General features: G+C 63.8%; 1 protein-coding gene across 5 annotated transcripts in view; it reads left to right on the top strand.

Annotated features, from left to right (window-relative positions):
• DNAH17 (dynein axonemal heavy chain 17) overlaps positions 1–19,380 on the top strand; it is an 88,733-nt gene that overhangs the window by 16,845 nt on the left and 52,508 nt on the right. For all 5 annotated transcript variants that reach the window (XM_089771948.1, XM_075904152.2, XM_075904149.2 and 2 more), the window contains 17 exons: positions 388–491; positions 601–741; positions 1,234–1,377; positions 2,591–2,773; positions 4,420–4,674; positions 5,361–5,530; positions 6,891–7,113; positions 10,265–10,381; positions 10,883–10,969; positions 11,716–11,868; positions 13,050–13,298; positions 15,344–15,466; positions 15,614–15,961; positions 16,050–16,141; positions 16,565–16,691; positions 17,263–17,415; positions 18,982–19,107. In XM_089771948.1, the coding sequence (XP_089628074.1) occupies positions 388–491; positions 601–741; positions 1,234–1,377; positions 2,591–2,773; positions 4,420–4,674; positions 5,361–5,530; positions 6,891–7,113; positions 10,265–10,381; positions 10,883–10,969; positions 11,716–11,868; positions 13,050–13,298; positions 15,344–15,466; positions 15,614–15,961; positions 16,050–16,141; positions 16,565–16,691; positions 17,263–17,415; positions 18,982–19,107 (2,795 nt within the window). The remainder of the gene's footprint in view (positions 1–387; positions 492–600; positions 742–1,233; positions 1,378–2,590; positions 2,774–4,419; positions 4,675–5,360; positions 5,531–6,890; positions 7,114–10,264; positions 10,382–10,882; positions 10,970–11,715; positions 11,869–13,049; positions 13,299–15,343; positions 15,467–15,613; positions 15,962–16,049; positions 16,142–16,564; positions 16,692–17,262; positions 17,416–18,981; positions 19,108–19,380) is intronic.

The raw sequence follows: 19,380 nt of genomic DNA, 5'->3' as shown, positions 1-19,380 counted from the left end.
GCCGGCAGGAGCGAACGCTCCCATCCGCCTCCCTTACGGTGCCGCAGGGGCGCCCTTTGAGTTTGACCCAGCAGGTCTGTACAGCACCCGCTAATCGAACCCCAGCAGATCGACTGCAGCAGCGTCTGTCGATCTGCCGCGTAGTGTAGACGTGCCCAGGGGGGTGAGACGCTCGGAGCAGAGGCCGAGGGGTGCTGACCTTCTGTTGTGAGGCAGCCAAGGCCTTCCCTTAGGGAAGCCATAAAGCCGAGCGCGTTAGCCGCCCCCTCCCAGAACACAATTGCAGGTGCCGGTGTGTTTCTCTGGCCACCGAGCCGAGTAGCTGGGCCAGCAGACAGGCCTGGAGCCTGTGTCTGCCTGCCTGCTAGGGATGCGTTTTCCTCCCAGGGGTGCTGGAATACATTCAAGAGATGAGAAACGTCTTGCATGATTTAGAGGCAAGAATCCAGAAAACCAAGTTAAATGTGGAAAATATCAACCAGCTTATGCAGGTGGGTGAAAGTTTTCCAGGCACTTTTGCAAACAACACTCTTGGTACATATTGAATCGCTCCCTGTGCGGGCAGCGCCAGGGCACCTTTCAGCTCGTGAGTTCTTGCAGGAATGGTCAGCCAGCCCCCTGTTCGAAAGGAAGGACAATAAGGAAACGGCTCTCTTGGACTTGGACGGGAAGGCGCAAACCATAAACAAACGCTATGCGGCGATTAAAGATTCTGGGCAAAAGATTCAGACGATGCTTATGGTAAGAAACTCAGCAGAGCAGCGATTTCCACCTGGCACTCCTGTGCCGGCCGCTTCCAGCCTCCCAGCACCGCCCCACGCGGCTGGCTCCTGGGGGGCTCCGACTAGCTGAAGCGCGGCGCTGGCGGCTGTACTCGCGTCGGCGGGCAGCACAGCTCCGGAAGGGCGCTGTGCGTGAGCCAAGCCGAGCGCTTTGATTGTTTCTACTGTACAACTGAGATCAGGCCTCTGACAGCTGGCGGGGCGGGGGAGGGGACTGGCACGCTCCGGGACGGTTTCTTCTCAGAGAACTTTACTTAAAAGCTTCCCCCCTTCCGTTCAAGTGGGGCTGTGGAGAAGACTGCCCGGGAAGCAGCTACCTTGACCTTTGACCCCCGAAAAGCAGGCTTTTGACTTAATCAAATTCAAACTCCCGGTTCCCATTGCAAGGAGCTGGGGCCCTGGCCTGGCCGTTTCCCAGGCAGAGTTCCCATCGCTGGCTCCCTTACGGCAGGAGAACGCCGACTTGTTCAAGGCTGATAAGGCCTCCAGGATCTGGCGCGACTACGTGGAGTACGTGGACGACATGGTCCTGGATGGATTCTTCAGGTTCATTCGCAATTCTCTCCAGTTTCTGCTCACCAACATGGCAGCCGAGGTACGTTGTCAGCGACCTCTTCCCTCTCGTGAATGTCGGTGTTTGCACACGTGTGGTGCACGGGCACTACTGCTGTGTTCCCCTGACTTCTGAAAACAGCTCTGGACTTGATTGTCTTAGTACACTGGAGGAAGGCCGGTCTGCCGGACAGCTGGCACTAGTGCGTGGCACGGTGTTTGCACTCAGTTACAAACAGCCCAGCTCTGTGCGGGACTGGCCCTGCCTCTGGGCAGGTTAGATAACTACCCCAGTGCTGCTGCGGGATTCGCCACTAACAGGGGGGTTGGGAGCAGAGGTGGGCGTTGGAGCTGAGGTGCCTCACTGGCCAAGGGAGACACGAGACTGAAGAGTGCACTGAGTGAGGATGTGAATCGTGGCTTGTGGCCACGCACCGGGCGAGGGGGGTGAATCGTGGCTTGTGGCCATGCACCGGGCGAGGGGGGTGAATCGTGGCTTGTGGCCACGCACGGGGCAAGGGTGGTGAATCGTGGCTTGTGACCACGTACCAGGTGAGGGTGGTGAATCGTGGCTTGTGGCCACGCACGGGGCGAGGGTGGTGAATCGTGGCTTGTGGCCACGCACCGGGCGAGGGTGGTGAATCGTGGCTTGTGGCCACGCACGGGGCGAAGGTGGTGAATCGTGGCTTGTGGCCACGCATGGGGCAAGGGTGGTGAATCGTGGCTTGTGGCCACGCACGGGGCGAAGGTGGTGAATCGTGGCTTGTGGCCACGCACGGGGCGAAGGTGGTGAATCGTGGCTTGTGGCCACGCATGGGGCAAGGGTGGTGAATCGTGGCTTGTGGCCATGCACGTGAACCAGCTGGCAAAGAGCAGAAGGCGAGGCCAGAGCCCTAGAAAGGACGCCCTCGGAGAACGAGAGGGAGGAGTCCCCATTCCCATCTCAGCCCTGGGCCCTCTCACCAGGCTGTTTCTGCTCTGCGATGCCAGGACTCCACTTCCCCGCAGTTTCCGCATCGTGCTCCCTGGCAGCAGCCCCCTCTAAAGGGGCATGTGGCCAGCAGGGCAGAGCACGGTGCCCACGGGGAGCAGGGGGGCATGTCCAAGTGTGACGAAGAGGCAGCGGGCAGAGCCGGGGAAGGGGCGGACGGAGGGTGAGCAGCAAGGCAGCGAGGGGGGGTAGCCCACCCCAGCTGTGGCTCGGGGTGAGTGTGCAGGAGATGGACAGGGATCCACGTGGCACCCTGTGGTCTCAGGCCAATGTGGCGCCGCTGTTCGAAGTGCACATGGAACTGCACCACGACCAGCTGAGATACCGCCCCTCGCTGGAGCTGGGCGCTGACAACGGCTTTCTGGACGTGGTGGAGAACCTCATGAATGACATCTACAGCACGGCCAAGCTCGTGCCCCGGCTGGCCAAGGGCAAGCTCAGCTACAAGGTGAGTTCTTCCGTGGCCCGCAGCCACGCTTGGCTTGTGGGCCGCACACAGAGCTTCCTGCCAAGCCCCACGTGGCGCGACCGCCTGGTGCTCTCCAGTGCCTCTCCGGGCACCTGCCCACCAGCTGTCAGACGCAAGGAGACAGACCCTTGTCCCGGGGCGCAGGGAGAGAGCTGGGCTCTCGGTTCCAGCTGCAGCAGGCGGGGGCTTTGTGCCAATGTTCATCTCTGGAATTGCAGCCTGGAGTGAAGGGGGCCGGTGCTCCAGGCGGAGCCCGGGGTGGCGCGCTCCCTAGGCCGGCACGGGGCTCGGGCTGTCGCTTCGGCGGGGCTAGCAAGGTGGCTCGGTGCAGAGCTCGGTGCCACAGGGGCCAAGGCAGGTCTCCAGTGGCACATGGGGAGCCACGCCCGTCTGCCTGGGGAGCCCTGTGCAGCTCCCGGCGCAGCCTGGCCCGAGAGGAGCGGGGGAGGACAGAGCCCGGCAGGGAGCAGTCTGGCCCGCTCCGAATAAAGCAAAGGGGCGGCCGAGAGCGCTCTGGGACACAGCACGTCGCGCCGCGCCAGGGAGGGGGGTCCGAGAGCCTGGATCCCCCCCGCGCCCGGGTCCCATTGCGGCTGGTAGGCACGCTGGGCCGGCGGCTCGCCCTGCGGGGGAGGTGCTACCGGCAAACCTCAGCTTTGGCATGTGCTGCTATTGCTACTGCATGAACTGGGTTCCTGAGTGTGTGTGTGTCTGTCTTTCAGAGGGACCTGGCAGGTGACAGAGGTGTGTGTGTGTGTGTGTGTGTGTGTGTGTGTGTTGCAGAGGGACCCAGCAGGCAAGGGGTGTGTGTGTGTGTGTGTGTGTGTGTGTGTTGCAGAGGGACCCGGCAGGCGAGGGTGTGTGTGTGTGTGTGTGTTGCAGAGGGACCCAGCAGGCGAGGGTGTGTGTGTGTGTGTGTGTGTGTGTGTGTTGCAGAGGGACCTGGCAGGCGAGGGTGTGTGTGTGTGTGTGTGTGTGTGTGTGTGTGTGTGTCGCAGAGGGACCCGGCCGGCAAGGGCTGTGTGTGTGTGTGTGTGTGTGTGTGTGTGTGTGTGTGTGTGTGTGTGTGTGTGTTGCAGAGGGACCCAGCAGGCAAGGGGTGTGTGTGTGTGTGTGTGTGTGTGTGTGTGTGTGTGTGTTGCAGAGGGACCCAGCAGGCAAGGGTGTGTGTGTGTGTGTGTGTGTGTGTGTGTGTGTGTGTGTGTGTGTGTGTCGCAGAGGGACCCGGCAGGCGAGGGCTGTGTGTGTGTGTGTGTGTGTTGCAGAGGGACCCGGCCGGCAAGGGTGTGTGTGTGTGTGTGTGTGTGTGTTGCAGAGGGACCCGGCAGGCGAGGGCTGTGTGTGTGTGTGTGTGTGTGTGTGTGTGTGTGTGTGTGTGTGTGTGTGTGTGTGTGTGTGTGTGTCGCAGAGGGACCCGGCAGGCGAGGGTGTGTGTGTGTGTGTGTGTGTGTGTGTGTGTGTGTCGCAGAGGGACCCGGCCGGCAAGGGCTGTGTGTGTGTGTGTGTGTGTGTGTGTGTTGCAGAGGGACCCAGCAGGCAAGGGGTGTGTGTGTGTGTGTGTGTGTGTGTGTGTGTGTGTGTGTGTCGCAGAGGGACCCGGCCGGCAAGGGCTGTGTGTCTTGCAGAGCGACCTGGAGGACACCCCGGACCTGGTGGAGATGCGGGAGGAGGTGATCTCTCTGGTCGTCAGCGCCATGAAGCAGGCGGAGGAGTACGAGGACTCCTTCGAGAAGTTCTCCTACCTCTGGATGGACGACCCCCGCGAGTTCATGCAGCGCTTCCTCACCTTCGGCCGCGCCTTCACGCAGGAGGAGCTGGAGTCCCACGCCGAGGAGTATTTGCCCCACACCCCGCCCACCCTGGAGCAGTTCCAGCAGCAGGTGAGGGAGCTGAGGCCCCTCCGTCCCACCACCCCAGGGCAGAGGGACCCCACCTGGAGGGACTGTCTCTGGGCAGGGACCCCCAAGCTTCTTCGGGGCCCTCTCCCTCCGGGCCTGGCAGGGGGTGGCTGCTGCAGGTGGAATGGGGCAGTGGGGAGGGTCTGAGGCCAGGAACTGAGCCGGGACTGGAGGCCGGGCCGGGGCCAGAGCCAGGTGCGGAACCGGGATCGGGTGCAGGGTCGAGAGCTGGGGGTGTGGCCAGGGCCGGAGCAGAGCTGGGGGCGGGAGGGGGCACTCTCTCCTGCCCCATAGGGAGGGGGCCCAGCCCCCATGAACACTGCCTCTGCTTTGTACCCATCTCTGAGGGGCCCAGCCCCCCCCTTTCCTTTCCACCTCGCCAGTGTGCGGAGAACAGCCTGGCCTCTGCCCGCCCTAGTGCACCGAGGGGCCGGGCCTGTGGGGCCTGCCCCCCACCCTACAGCCTCACGCACACTCCCCAGCTGTAGAGCAGGAGCAGAGACGGCATCAGAACCCGCCCCCGGCGCGAGCGAACGGAACATCCGCGAGGCCAGGCCCCCTTGGGCCAGCTGGGACCCGGCCCGTGGGGCAGCCCTGGTTCACCGCGGGGCCTGGCCGGAGAGGGGCTCTTGCGGGCTCCCCCTGAGCGAGGCGGCCCTGCCTTGCAGATCGACTCCTACGAGAAGCTCTACGAGGAAGTGTCCCGGTTCGAGAACACCAGGGTCTTCAGCGGCTGGCTGCAGAGCGACTGTCGCCCCTTCAAGCAGGCTCTGCTCAACACCATCAAGCGCTGGAGCCTCATGTTCAAGCAGCACCTCATCGACCACGTCACGTCCAGGTAGCCGGGCGCCCGGGGCCGTGCCCCTCCACAGGGAGCCCAGGAAGGCGGAGGGGCCGGGCAGGTGGAACGAACCCGGCATCAGCTGGCATGGAGCCGCGGCAGGCCTTGCTTAGAGGGGGTGGGGCAGAGCTGGGGGCTTTTTTGGAGCAGGGCCACTGACCCACAGAAAAATCAGTCGGGGGCCACTCACAAGGGAGGAGCAAAACTAAAAACTCCCTCAGTGGCCCCGCCCAAAGTGAGGAGACAAAAACCTTCCCAGATGTGGCCCCAACTGAGAAGCAGGGAAAGACGACGTTCAGCTCTCTCCCTCCGGCCCCCCAGCGCCCAGGGGACTAGGGCTAGTGGATTTGGTGGGGCCCTAGGCTCTTGGGGGGCTGGTCTGAGAGCAAGGCTGCGGGCCCTGGGCAGGACATAGGGTGCAGGCGCAGTCTGGGGGGAGGCTGCTGGAGCACACGGGGTGGGGGTGCAGGGTCTGATGAGGGGGGTCTGCCAGGAGGAGCAGGGAAGGGGCTGCAGGCACAGCTTGGGGGGCACACCTGGCTCTGCGGCTCTGCGTGCTGCAGGTCACCAATACCCCCTGCTGGCACCCGCCCCCGGCCACGCCCACTGCCCATGAATCACCCAATGGGAGTGCTGGGGGCGGTGCTTGCAGGGAGCGCTGCTTCCTCCCCGGCCAGGCACAGCCCACGGACCCAGTCTGGCCCCGGCTTGCCTGGATCGGGCCCACGAGGCTCAGGGCTAGGGGCCGGTGCCAGCTTGTGCCCCGAGGAGCGGGGTGAGCGCTGAGCCTCGTGGGCCTGATCCAGGCAAGCCAGCCCGCGGGCCGGAGGTGCCCCGGGTTAGTGCTTAGACGTGGGAAGCAGGCGTCCGGGGGGCTGCAGCACCCCCAGGTTTTGCGCCCGGTGTCCTGGCAACTCGCTGCGGCCCCGAGGGCTCCATCACCGGCACCGGTGTCCTGGCCTCCCGCCCCCACGCAGGGTTCCTGCCTCTGACCCCGCTGCCAGCCTGGGGCTCCGCTGACCGCCAGCCTGCCTCTTGGCTGCCGGCCCCACTGCCAAGGAGCTGGGAGGGGCGCACACAGGGCTGGTGGCCGTGCGGCTCCAAGAATTGGGGAGTGACACCCGTTTACACAGCTCCCGAGACTCCACTTCGTGTTCTCCTTGGAGACCTGCCCCAGGCAGCCCCACTCCTGGGCACCCGGCCTTGCAAAGGGCCTTGCCCTGGGGGTGCTGCTCAGGTGCCAGAGCCCAGGGAGCCCCGCTGGGGAGCCCTCGGGCCGCAGTGACGGTCAGCAGGCCCAGGCCTGATCGCAAGGGGCCGGCCGGAGGCCTGGTCTCACAGGCGCCTTCTCCTGCAGTCTCCAGGGGCTGGCAGTGTTCATGAAAGAGGCAAATGCCGGCTTGACCAAGCCCCTGAAAGAGGGCGACTACGACGGGCTGGTGGAGGTGATGGGGCACCTGATGAGAGTCAAAGACAGGCAGGCGGTGACCGACCACATGTTCGAGCCCCTCAAGCAAACCATCGACCTGCTGAAGACTTACGGCGAGGAGATGCCGGAAGAGATTCACATGCAGCTCCACGTAGGCTGCCAGTGCCGGTCGCGCAGGGCGGGGGGGTCTCTGACACAGGCTCTGGGGGGGTCTCTGACACAGGCATCAGTGACTTTGGTTCCCTGGAGCCGGTGGAGCTCCAGCCTCACCTCTCCCAATTGTTCCTGCCCGCGGCGCTCGGGGCGGAGAGGCGCCCGCTCCTCGTAGGGAGTTGCTAGTGCCAGCGGCACCGGGCTGCAGGGCAGGGCAGGGAATAGTTTCAATCAGACGGTCGCTCTCCGCGTGCTCCCAGAAGGCCCGGACGACGGCCTTGCTGGGCTCCCAAGGGTCTGTCTGGCCCTGCCTGGCCGGGGCAAGGACCCCTCAGAAGACGGCTACGGAGCCAGGTCCCCTGGCCCCTCAGTCAGGAGCAGCGTGGTGCTGACAGCCGGCTCCCAGCCCTCCCAACCCGGCTGAGCGCCCAGGGTCATTGTGCGTCGTGGCCGGCTCAGACATTGCTGCCTTCCGTTTTCACTCCCTCTCCCCAGAGAGAGGGTCGCAGTCACCCCGCCATCTCCGCTCCTCTGCCGCAAAACCGCCCCTCTGGGCAGCAGCCTCCCCCCGCCTCCGCTGTGTCCCGCCGAGGGACCTAGACCAGTGCCTGGCAGTGTTCTCCACGGGCTAGATCCCTCCTCTCCTCCTCTCCTCCTCCCCTCCCCCTTCTCCCCCTTTCCCCTTCCCTCTCTCCTCCTCCCCTCCCCCTTCTCCCCCTCTCCCCTGCCCTCTCTCCTCCTCCCCTCCCCCTTCTCCCCCTCTCCCCTGCCCTCTCTCCTCCCCTCCCCCCTCCCTCCCTCTTTCTCCCCTCCCCCTCCCTCCCTTTACTCCTCCTCTCCTCTCCTCTCCCCCTCTCCCCTGCCCTCTCTCCTCCTCCTCCCCTCCCTCTTTTCTTCCCCCTCCCTCCCTTTACTCCTCCTCTCCCCCCTTCTCTCCTCCCTCCTCCCCTTCCCCTTCTCCCCCTCTCCCCTGCCCTCTCTCCTCCTCCCCTCCCTCTTTTCTTCCCCCTCCCTCCCTTTACTCCTCTTCCTCTCCTCTCCTCTCCCCCCCTTCTCTCCTCCCTCCTCCCCTCCCCCTTCTCCCCCTCTCTCCTGCCCTCTCTCCTCCTCCCCTCCCTCTTTTCTTCCCCCCCTGCCTTCCCCGCGCTGCTTTCTGGTTCCAACATTGCCACTGGCCAAGACAAGCTGCCCCCCGAGCCGCCCCCGACGCACCCGGATCCCTTTCTTGAAGGGTTGGTTTACGGCAGCCCTCGCGGCCGCAGCGCTGCAGGGTGTGCGTGCCGGCCGGGGGCAGAGAGCTGAGGGCCAGGGCACACGCCCGCACTGGGGGCAGTTCTGGGCTTGGATTGTACCAACCCGTGTAAACTCCTCAGGCACTGGGCTCTCAGCCAGCCCCGGGGAGCGCCCATCTGCCCCGCCAAGAGTCACGGCCAGGCTCAAAGCGCCCCTCCCTGTGTCGGCCCCGCTGCAGCATGGGTCTCAGCCCGGGACAGCCCGCAGCCAGGCCCCGCTCCACTCTGCGGGACCGGAAATGAGCGAGATTTACAAAGCCAAGGCCGGCAACAGACACAGACGCGGTACAAGCGACGCGTCCAAAGCAATAGCCCCTCCTGCAATAAGCCAGCTCTGCACGGCACAGACACTAGCCCTGGCGGGACCGTGGGAGGCAGCGAGTCCAGGCCCCGGCCCTCACGGCCAAGCCCGGCACCATCTGCCCCCGACCTCGCAGGCCCCTGATCGCCTCCGGCCAGCCCCGCTGCCCCGGCCAGTCCTGCTTCCAGTGGCTGGTTCTCCCCATCCTCCCTGGCCAGCCCCTTCTTACCCCCGACCTCATGCCCCCTGCAGCCCTGCTTCAGCAGCCCCCCCGATCTGCCCCCGACGACCCCCCCACTAGACCTGCTCCCCCCAACCCCCTCCCAGCTGGTCGATTCTCCTCCTGATCTCCCCTGGCCAGCCCTGCTTCTGGCGGCCGGTTCTCCCCTCCTCCTCCTCCCGATCTCCCCGGCCAGCCCCCTGCCCCCCCCCCCCCGCCGCCTCCCGCGGCCAGCCCTGCTTCTGGCAGCCGGTTCTCCCCTCCTCCTCCTCCTGACTTCCCCCTGCCAGCCCCGCTACCCCCAACCCTCCTTCCCAGTGGCTGGTTTCCCCACACACACTTCCTCCCAGCCCACCCCACTCCCCCCCGGCCGGTCCAGCCCTCCCCCCTGCCATCTGAGATCAAGTGTGTCTGCATTGTTTTGAACTCACCTGGGTACCCCAGCTCCACCTCTGCCGGGAGCCCAGACCACCCCAGCAGCCACCCTGCAGCCCGGTAGTTTTTTCCCGTGGCCGCAGCCCATAGTCTGGAAAAGCTGGTCTAGACCATCGCTGACAGGTGGGAAGTGTTTCCTCATGTCCAGCCTCCACCTCCCTGGCTGCAGTTGAAGCCCCTTGCTGCTCGTCCTGCCCGCAGAGCCCAGGAGAACACACTCCCTCCCTTTCGGGCTAAGCAGGCCGAGCGCGGGGATCTCGTGTGTGTGCCTAGAAACCGCGTTTCTGGAGTCATCTGCTCTGAGCTGCGAACTCAGCTCCGGCGGGATGCTCCTGCTTCACGGCTGCTGCTGGGCGGGACGGAACCGCTGGACTCCCAACTAGGCCTGGGTGGTGATCGGGCCATTGTGGAGGCCACGGTAGCCGTGCTCTGCAGGTCCCTTCCCATGGGGGACTCTGGGGCCGTCCGCAGATCGAGGGGTGCAGCTGGTCACAGCGCGGCGGAGCCTAGATCCCAAGCACACACCCATAAGGAAAACACAGGTGGGCCAGGCTGAATCCATCCCTGCCTGTCCCCTGGGGACCTTGGCACAGGCTCTGCCAGTGTCCCCTCCTGGACGCAGGGACGTTTGCACACTCCTTGCCCACGGACAGGCCAACAGGCGTTTGCTGCCGGCCGCCGGCCTGGCCCGGCCCTTGGACTCTTCCCGGGTTTGTGCTCTTCAGTCTGGACGACCCTCGCGCCTTTTGCGTTATCTGCAGATGTTGCCCTCCCTGTTCGCTGCCCACACAGTCTCCATCGGCAGCAGCCTCAGGTGCCCGGCTCCATCTCTGCCGGGCAACGCGTCGTGTCGGGGCTCTCGGGGCCGGGCTCCGGTGGTGAGTGACGTTTGCTTGTGCAGGACCTGCCGGAGCAGTGGAACAACACCAAGAAGTTATCTTTCCAGGTGAAGCAGAACGTGGCTCCTCTGCAGGCCACGGAGGTCGCCATTCTGCGGAGGAAGTGCCAGCAGTTTGAGGTAGGGTCCCTGCGCGGTGCCGCGGCTCCTCGCGGGGGGTGGGATTCGTGCGAGCCCCATTCGCGCCGTGGGCCCCCGGGGACCTGTCCCCACATCACAGAGCTTAACACCTACAGCCGCCATGCCCGGCAGCCACTGAACAGTCAGGCCAGGCCCTGCCCAGAGCTGAGCCTCAGGCTACCGCCCTGTTCAGCCCCCGGCGGCGCACGAGGAGCCAGGCTGCTGAGCGCCAGAGGCTGCCGCCAGGGGTAGCGCAGAGGGAAGCCGAGGGGCTTGGACAGTAATAAGGGAGCCAGCCGGGGCAGGGCAGGCCCAGCGCAGTGCCAGTGGCCAGCCCCCGCGCCGGCCGGGGTCCCACGCAGAAAACGTCGGACTCAGGGGTGCTGCCACCACAGGCGACGCCTGGAGACGAGCCCGTCTGGGCCGGGCGTTCCCTTCCTTGTCCTGCTGCGCGCTGGGCCCTGCCGGCGCGTGATGCTCTCTGTCTCGGCTCCCTCGCAGATCAAGCAGCACGAATTTCGGGAGAAGTTCCGGGAAGAGGCTCCCTTTATTTTCACTGACCCAAATCCCTATTGGTCCCTCAACAAGGTACTGGGCTGCGAGGGGACCCGTGGGCTGGGCCCGTTCTCCTGCACAGTGGCCGGCGTGGCTCCGGGTGGGGGGGATGGCAGCGGGGTGGTGTGACAGCGAGTCGGGGTCCCCCCGATCCTGCACCCCTGTAGCGGCAAGAACAGACTCCGCCAGCCCGTAGAACGGGGGTTATTGCTCCTCCGGGACACAGCCCAGCACAGACGTGACGGGGCTACAGGGGCCAGGGCCAGGCTGCCTCCGACCCCTGGAGATGGGTCCCTGAGCCCCCTAGATTCCAGCCCCTCCTTAGTCTGTTTCCTTCATGGTTCCAGCCCAAGACTCCTGGCTCCCAGCCCTGCCCCCAGACCAGGTGTTCGTCTCCCCTCCCTCCCTTTGTCTCTCCACTGGGGAAAGAGCCTCGTTACCAGGAGTCTGGGCCAATCCCCATGTGGGGAGTCAGTGGGAATCACAGCCCAGTGCAGGGGACCCGGGTCACAGAGCAGACACCCCCCCCCACGTCACAGGCGGAGCCTGGCGGGGCCGGTCCCCTCGCTGTGTCCTACTAGGGAGGGTTTCCCGAGCAGCGGCTGCTCCGCCGGAGGCCGGTCTGGGTGACGTTTCGGGCCCCTGCGTGGGCGCCCGGAGGACGAGGACTCCTCCCACTCAGCCCCCAGGGCCGGGGCCAGGGGCAGAGGGAGCCCGCGGGCCGCTAGGGGCGTGTTGCGGGCCCGGCCGCCGGCTCAGTGCTCTGCGCATCTCCCTAGCAACAGAAGAGCATCACCGCCATGGAGGGCGAAATGGACGCCCTGTCCAAGTCGGCGGGGCTCTTCGAGGTGTCCATGCCCGACTACAAGCAGCTCAAAGCCTGCCACAAGGAGGTGCGGCTGCTCAAGGAGCTCTGGGACGTGATTGTCTTGGTGAGTGTGGCCCAGGGAAGGGGGCTGCAGGCGGGAGCGCGCCCGAGACCCTGATCCGCTCACGCCCCTGCTCCCCTGCCCCTCCCCGCGGGGCATGTGGGTGTCGGCAGTGCCCCCCCGCCGGGGACGCAATGCCCCGCTAACGGCCTCGGTGCCCGCTCGGAGTCAGGGGCGAAGTGCTCGGCGGGCCTCTCCGGCTGGCCACGGACGTGTAACCGCAGCCCCGGCTGGGAACCCTGCCGCTGCTCTGGGTGTGGAGAGCAAGCGCTCGGGGGCCTGAAGGCGAGCTCCGTGGGGCCCGATGTGGGGAGGCTCAGGGCCGGGCAGAGCGACCAAAAGGGGCCGCTGGCTGGCGGGTCGGGTTGGCGCACGAGTCGCTCTCACTCAGCAGCGGTTAGATTGTGGCACCGTCTCCAGCATGGTGCTGCCGGCAGCAAATTCAAAATGTGTGTAACCCGCAGGGGGTGGCCTGGGCAGGGCCCCAGAGACTTGGCGCATGAACGGAAAGACCAGCACTGGAGCAGGCCGTCAGCCTCTGGCTGGTCTGGCCCCTGGGGAGCCACGCTGAGCAGGCAGGGGCTGCAGACACAAAACCAAAGCAGGACGCTCCTGCACAGGGTGACCCTCTCTCGTCCGGCACCCTGGGGACCTGCCCAGCGCTGGGCCACGGGAGGGTGATGCTGTCTAGCAGCGAGACCACCGGGCCTGTAGAAGACATTGGGGGGAACGTAGAGCTGAAGAACAGCACAGAACACAGAGCCAGGCCTGGGGGCTGCAAACAAACTTCATGGGACCATGGGAAGCTTGGCCAGGCCCATGATGAATGGGCATCCAGAGGACTCAGATCATGCCGGACCACGGGTGTTGCCGGACCAGAGAGGTTCGACCTGCAATCCCCCAGACAGCTGTGGTTTTGTGAGATGAAAATGAAGCAGGCCTGTTAGGGAGCTTCTCGGCCGTCTGCTGCCAAGGTAGAAGGCCAGCCAGCGGTCACGCCAGGCTCAGCAGACCGCCCCCGGAGAAACCCCAGGCAGCGGGTGCGTGAGCTCCGCCAGGGCAGCGCTGCCGAGCTGAGCCGGCCCAGAGCAGCAGTGTCTCTTGGGAGCAGGAGGCTGAAGGGGGAAGGGAGTGGGGGGGGTGGGTGTTGCCGGGACGGCACGTGGCACTGCGTTCCCACGCAGGTGAACGCCAGCATCGACGACTGGAAGACCACCAAGTGGAAAGAGATTAACGTGGAGCAGATGGACATTGATTCCAAAAAGTTTGCTAAAGACGTGAGGAGTCTAGATAAAGAAATGAGGCCCTGGGACGCCTTCGTGGGGCTGGATAACACCGTGAAAAACATGATCACCTCCCTGCGCGCCGTGAGCGAGCTGCAGAACCCCGCCATCCGAGACCGGCACTGGCACGAGCTCATGCAGGCCACCAAGGTAACCTGGCCTGGGCTCAGCAAGGCATGGAGGGGAGTCGCCGCCGGCACCCCCAGCCCTGGGCGGGGGGGGACGCTGCTTCCCAAGGCCCTGAATGACCTCGGCGCCTGAGTCCCAAGTCGTTCCGTCATGGAGCGCTTCCCTGTCTTCGGAAAATGCCCCGCGGGCGCCTGGGGACCTTTGCAAGCAGCCCGACACCGTCCTTGCGCCCGCAGCCCATCTGCGTCCCACTTCCCGTCGCGGAGCGGCCCCACTAGCCGCTCCCCCCACCGCAGAGCGAACGCTGACCTGCCCACAAGCCACCTCCTGAGCAGGGTCTCTTCCAGCCCTGGGACTCCGATGTATCACATCTACCCAGGCCATCCCTGGGGGCAACCCTCTGCGGCAGGCCCCGCCCCTTCCGTAAGCCCCGCCCCTGCTCCATCCCCTCCCCGCCCATCCCTGCCTGCCCGGCCCCTTTGCTGAAGTCCCCCTCCCGGAGCAACACGAGCTGGGGAATACGGAGGGGGGAGCAGGAGTCACCACCCCCTCCCTGCCCGCTGAGCCTGGCTTCGCCGTGGCGGCTGGGAGCGGTGCATCCTGGGCCCGGGGGGCTCTGTTTCCCGCAGAGAAGCCAAGCGCAGCGGGCTGGGTCAGGACAGCACAGTGGAGCAGAGCAGGCTGCCGGCCCGGCTCCCTTCCCAGCAGCGAATGTCACCCCTCCCCCCAGACAATCCCCAGGACACCCACACTTGGGACCCGTCCATAGGACGGCTGGGGTGGCCCACGTGTGTCCCAAACCACCCTACGTGGTCTGGCTCCGTCCGGCCAGGGACCCTGCCAGGGAAAGCGGGTGGGCTGGGGTGGCGTTATGTGGCCTGGACGGACCCCGGGGGCTGTGACTTGGTGCCCTGTCATCCCATAGGAGCTTCCCAGCTGGTGCTTAATGGCTTGTCCCCGTGGTGCTGAGCTAGCCCCCTCATCCCTCTGTGGCCCCTTGGCCAAGAGTGGAGCCTTCTCCAGGGCCCCGCCAGCTCTCAGCTGCTCTGCAGACCGGTCCCCCGTTTGGGTCCTGCAGTAGCCTCGGGGCTTCCGGCAGCCCTGCCAGTCTGAGGGCGTCGGGCTTGTCTCCAGCGGCTCCACGCTGCTCTTCCCCCGCGTCTGTCAGCTGAGAGCGAGAGCGCTCGTCACCCCGGGCGCGGCAGTGAAAACGCCACGCGGGCCTCGCTGCTGCCGTCCCCGGTTGCTCTCCTTCCCAGCTGGACCCTCGACTGGAGTCCACGGGGCAGCAGCCTCAGCCTGCTCACATGGGTCTGGCGCTGGCTCCAGCTGCAGGGCAGACAGTCTGAGAGCTCGCCAGGTGACCCTCTGAGGAGACACGGAAGGGGAAGTTCTCAATTAGCACGTGTGCTGGTCAACTGTGATGTGTGTGTGTGTGTGTGTGTGTGTGTGTGTGTGTGTGTGTGTGAGTGTGTGGGTGTGTGTGAGAGAGAGAGAGTTCTGTCGTCTTGCATGTAAAAACCATGGACTTCAAATGAGCCAAATGGAGAGTGCAAGTGTGAGTGTGCAAGTGTGGGTGTGCGCAAGTGTGTGAGTGTGAGTGCGAGTGTGTGTGTGCAAGTGTGTGCGCGCGCAAGTGTGCGAGTGTGAGTGCAAGTGTGGGAGTGTGCAAGTGTGGGAGTGCGCAAGTGTGCAAGTGTGAGTGCAAGTGTGAGTGTGCAAGTGTGGGTGTGTGCAAGTGTGTGTGTGCAAGTGTGCGAGTGTGAGTGCAAGTGTGCGAGTGTGAGTGCAAGTGTGAGTATGCAAGTGTGGGTGTGCGCAAGTGTGTGAGTGTGAGTGCAAGTGAGAGAGTTTGTGTGAGTGAGTGTGTGGGGTGGGGGGTCGGTAATCATAGCAAGCGAGTGGTCCCAGCGACAATAGTTCCCAGGTGACCGCCCCCAAGTGCTTGTTTGAAACCTTGGCGAAAGGGCCGCGCTGAAGCTCCCCCCGAGCGAGCTGGCCCGGGCGACATCTCAGACCTGCCCCCCCCCCGAGGCGGGTCGCTGACGATGTCCGTTCCGCACCAGGTGAACTTTGTCATGTCAGAGAAGACGACCCTCGCCGACCTGCTGCAGCTGAATCTGCACAAGTTTGAGGATGAAGTTCGCAGCATCGTGGACAAGGCCGTGAAAGAGTCGGGCATGGAGAAGGTACAGTCTCCTGCCGCTCGGCCTCAGACCCTGCACTGAGACAGTCTGCGTCCCAGGATGTTCTTCCTGGAGATGCTGTTCATCGTCTGTGCTCTGGCATGGCGAGACCCTTTGTTCTCAACTCTTTCTGGGTCTGTTCCTTCCAAGGTCTTGAAAGCCCTGGACAGTACCTGGTCAACCATGCAGTTTGAACACGAGCCCCATGCGCGGACGGGGACCATGCTGCTCAAGTCGGATGAATCGCTCGTCGAGACCCTGGAGGACAACCAAGTGCAGCTGCAGAACCTGATGACGTCCAAGTATCTCGCTCACTTTCTCCAGGAAGTGTCCAGCTGGCAACAGAAACTGTCAACCGCTGACTCCGTGATTAGCATCTGGTTTGAAGTGCAGAGAACGTGGAGCCATCTGGAGAGCATCTTCATTGGCTCGGAAGACATCCGCAACCAGCTGCCGGAGGACTCGAAACGCTTCGACTCCATCGACCGAGATTTTAAAGTGAGCGAGTCTCGGCCGCCCCGTCCCCGCAGCCGCTCTAGCCTGGGGGCAGATGGTTTGTAGCAGAGAGCGTCTTTTCTTCTTGCAGGAATTAATGGCCGAAGCAGTGAAAACCCCCAACGTTGTCGAAGCGACAAATAAGCCAGGCCTCTATGACAAGCTCGAAGCCCTGCAGAAGAGGTGAGGGTGCTGCCACCTCTGGGGGGGAACCTTTGCCCAAGTTTCACTTCACCCAGAAACACTCTAGCGGCTGGGAATGACCCTTTTCTGGGGTGGGGGTGTCTGACGGCCTCGCTCCTCCAGGCTGCTAGGCCAAAGGCGCCCGCCCGCCCAGCAGTGATGGTAAATTCCATCCCATGGCCATTCAGCCGGCTGCGAAACCGGAGATTAGGCACAAAAGGCCCATGCTTGGGATTTCAGTGGAGGCTGCCGAGTCAGTGGCTGGCCTGAATCCCCGGCTGCCTGCCGAGCCAGAGGGAACCGCCGGTGCCTGCTCTGAGGCTGGACGGGGCCTTAGTCTGCGCTCAGCTGACGGGGCGTGTTCGCACCACAAGCTGTGCCGTGCAGAGGCAAACCCGCTGCCCCTCCCCTCCTCTCCGCTAGCCTGGCGCTCTGCGAGAAGGCTTTGGCCGAGTATCTGGAGACGAAGAGGCTGGCTTTCCCCCGCTTCTACTTCGTCTCGTCCGCCGACCTGCTGGACATTTTATCGAATGGGAATGACCCAGTTGAGGTGAGATTGAGGCGGGGTGGCTGGTCCTGTGGGTCTTTCCCAGTATCGTCAGCGTGTGGTTATGGTGCCTTTCCAACCCTGAACCAGCTCTCTGACGAGACTTGGCCAGGCTAGGTGTTCTTCTTGGACAGCGTTGGTAAATCACTGCACGCACACAGCCAACTGCAGTATTTGCAGCTGTAAATCTGAAACTTACAGATAGACAAAGGAAGAAAATTTCTGCAGAGAACAGACTAGAGACTGAGTTAAGGGTGTTGGCCCTGTACGCTTTGACACACAATGTGGACAGTTTGTGTTTTAATGGACAAAGCTTTGACCGTTTGAATCTGTGTCTATTGTCGCTAAATAATTGTCTGACACCCCCCTGCTTCCTTCCACTGAAAATGTAAGTGGACAAAAATAGAAACAATGCTTTCAAATAAACGTCAATATCGGCCCTGAAAATTATTTAAAACCCCAGCTCGGCCAGGCGTGGCTCTCGCCGTGTGCCAGAGCCACGTGATTCCCTGGCCACGTGGACAAGTGGATCAAGCAGAGCCACTCCTCATGCCGCCGTGTGCTGCTCCCCCAGGTGTGCCGCCACCTGTCCAAGCTGTTCGACAGCATGGCGAAGCTGAAGTTCAGACTGGACGCCGCCGGCAAGCCGCTGAAGGTCGGCTTGGGGATGTACAGCAAGGAGGACGAGTATGTGGATTTTGACAAGGAGTGTGATTGCTCCGGGCAGGTGAGTGGGGTCATTTCAATGACCGTTTGAACGTGTGGGGTGAATTGCAGGAAAGCAGGGTCAGGCTGAGCCGGCTAGATACCTTAGCCAGTCAGTCAACCAGGAGTCTGACTGTTGTTCATCCTGCTGAGCCTGTGCTCCGTCAGCGAGACACCCCCCCTCCCACTGCGGCCACCAGACGGCCTCTTGCATGCGGAATGGACGCATCCAGCCCCGTGGGCGTTTTTCTCTGACAACTTATTGCTACAACTTAAAAAACAACCCCCAGTCCTGCAGGTCCGTAGAGACGCACCAAACACGTTAGCGGGATCACGCGCTTTGGTGGGCACAGCCCCCTTCGTCAGATGACCGGAGTTTAAGGGGTCCAGTTTCCAAATAAATAGCACCGAGAGGGAATGGGGGGAAAAGGGAGGAAAAAGAAGGGCACAAAAGGGAAAGAAATTGTCAGTTTGAGCTGCTGAAGTTGATAAGAGCCCTTGGGACCCGCGCTAAGGCCCTTGGTTTGGTTTGTCACTAGGGACACGTCTAGACTATAGGCTTTTGTCGACAGGGGCTTTGTTGACAGATGCTGTTGACAAAGCTTCTGTCGACAAAGAGCATCTAGACTCCAGCCAGTCCTGTGACAGAGCAAGCGGCTTTGTCGACATGGGAGTGTGGACGCAAAGGACGGCGTGGATGCGATAACGCCTTCCGGCCACCGCGCTGCCGACGAAGGGCGTCATTCCTCGGACAGTGAGGGTTACCCAAACGGCCGAGTTCTCTCCACGTTATGTCAGCAGAACTCGGTGGCAGTGCAGACGCAGGGATAGCTTTGTCGACAAACCCCGTAGTCTAGACACACCCTAGGCTGTGGGGTGGAGCGGGCCAGCCAGCCAACGTCCTTGTTTAGGCTTCTGTTGTAGGAATTGAGCTTGTCAGTAAAGTTCTGTGGCTCCTGTCGAGCTGGCTTTTGAACCCGGCCTGAGGTCACGCAGCGGCTGGGCGATCCGTTAGCGAGTGCCCGCCAGGTTAACGTGTCGCCGGTGCGGATACGGACATGTCCATTGATTCTCTCGCAGACACTGTGCAGTCTGGCCAGTGTCTGTGGCCGAGGGCGTGGCCGGCCCTCGATGGCACAGATCCCGTCAGTTCACGGGGCGGCCAGACAGCTTCTCTACAACATGTGAATATTGGGGGGGACATGTTCAAAACGCCTCCTTAGATCACGCGCTTTGCACTAGCCCAGGCCCCTGGCAGGGCGTGAAGGCAGGCCGGGAGCGCGCAGGTGCAGGCCCGTGGGATAGGAGACGTTCCTTCGTGCTTGCGACGGCGGCCAGGCGCACTCCGGAGCGCTGCAGCCGGATGCAGGGCAGAGCCGTTGCTGCCGCGCTTTTGTGCCCTCCAAGCTTCACAGAGAGAGGCCTCAGAGAAGAGCTTGAGGGGCGTTGTGGGTGGGCGACAGACGCTGAGCCCGGTGCCCGGCACTCGTGGGCATGTGGCTGTGGCAGAAGCTGGGGATCCCGACCCAGGCTGAGACTGGCGCGTGGCCGTCCGTTTGGGCGCTGACGGGACGGGGCTTTGCGCTAGGTGGAGGTCTGGCTGAACCGCGTGATGGACAGGATGCGCTCCACGCTGCGCCACGACATCCCCGAGGCCGCGGTGACCTACGAGGAGAAGCCGCGGGAGCAGTGGCTGTTCGACTACCCCGCGCAGGTACGGGGCAGGGCGCCGCGCAAGGGCCACGCACACAGAATCACTCCGTTAGCGCAGTGGTGACGGAGTGGAGCGCGGCCCGGCGGGGTCAGCCCCACGGCCCCTCAGTGCCAGGCGCCCCAGAGGGGGGAACCACCAAGCGACCCCTCCCCTTGCCCATTCCCAGCCCTGCCAGACAGCCCAGGGACCCCCGCCCTGCCCAGCCCGGCTAGAAATACAGTCATGTTGCTGCATGGGCCCAGACACTGTGTTGGACCCTGGACCCGCGAGTGG

This window comes from Pelodiscus sinensis, chromosome 20, assembly GCF_052426305.1.
Source record: "Pelodiscus sinensis isolate ZL-2025 chromosome 20, ASM5242630v1, whole genome shotgun sequence".
Classification (NCBI taxonomy): domain Eukaryota; kingdom Metazoa; phylum Chordata; order Testudines; family Trionychidae; genus Pelodiscus; species Pelodiscus sinensis.
This window is presented reverse-complemented; position numbering and strand designations above follow the sequence as displayed.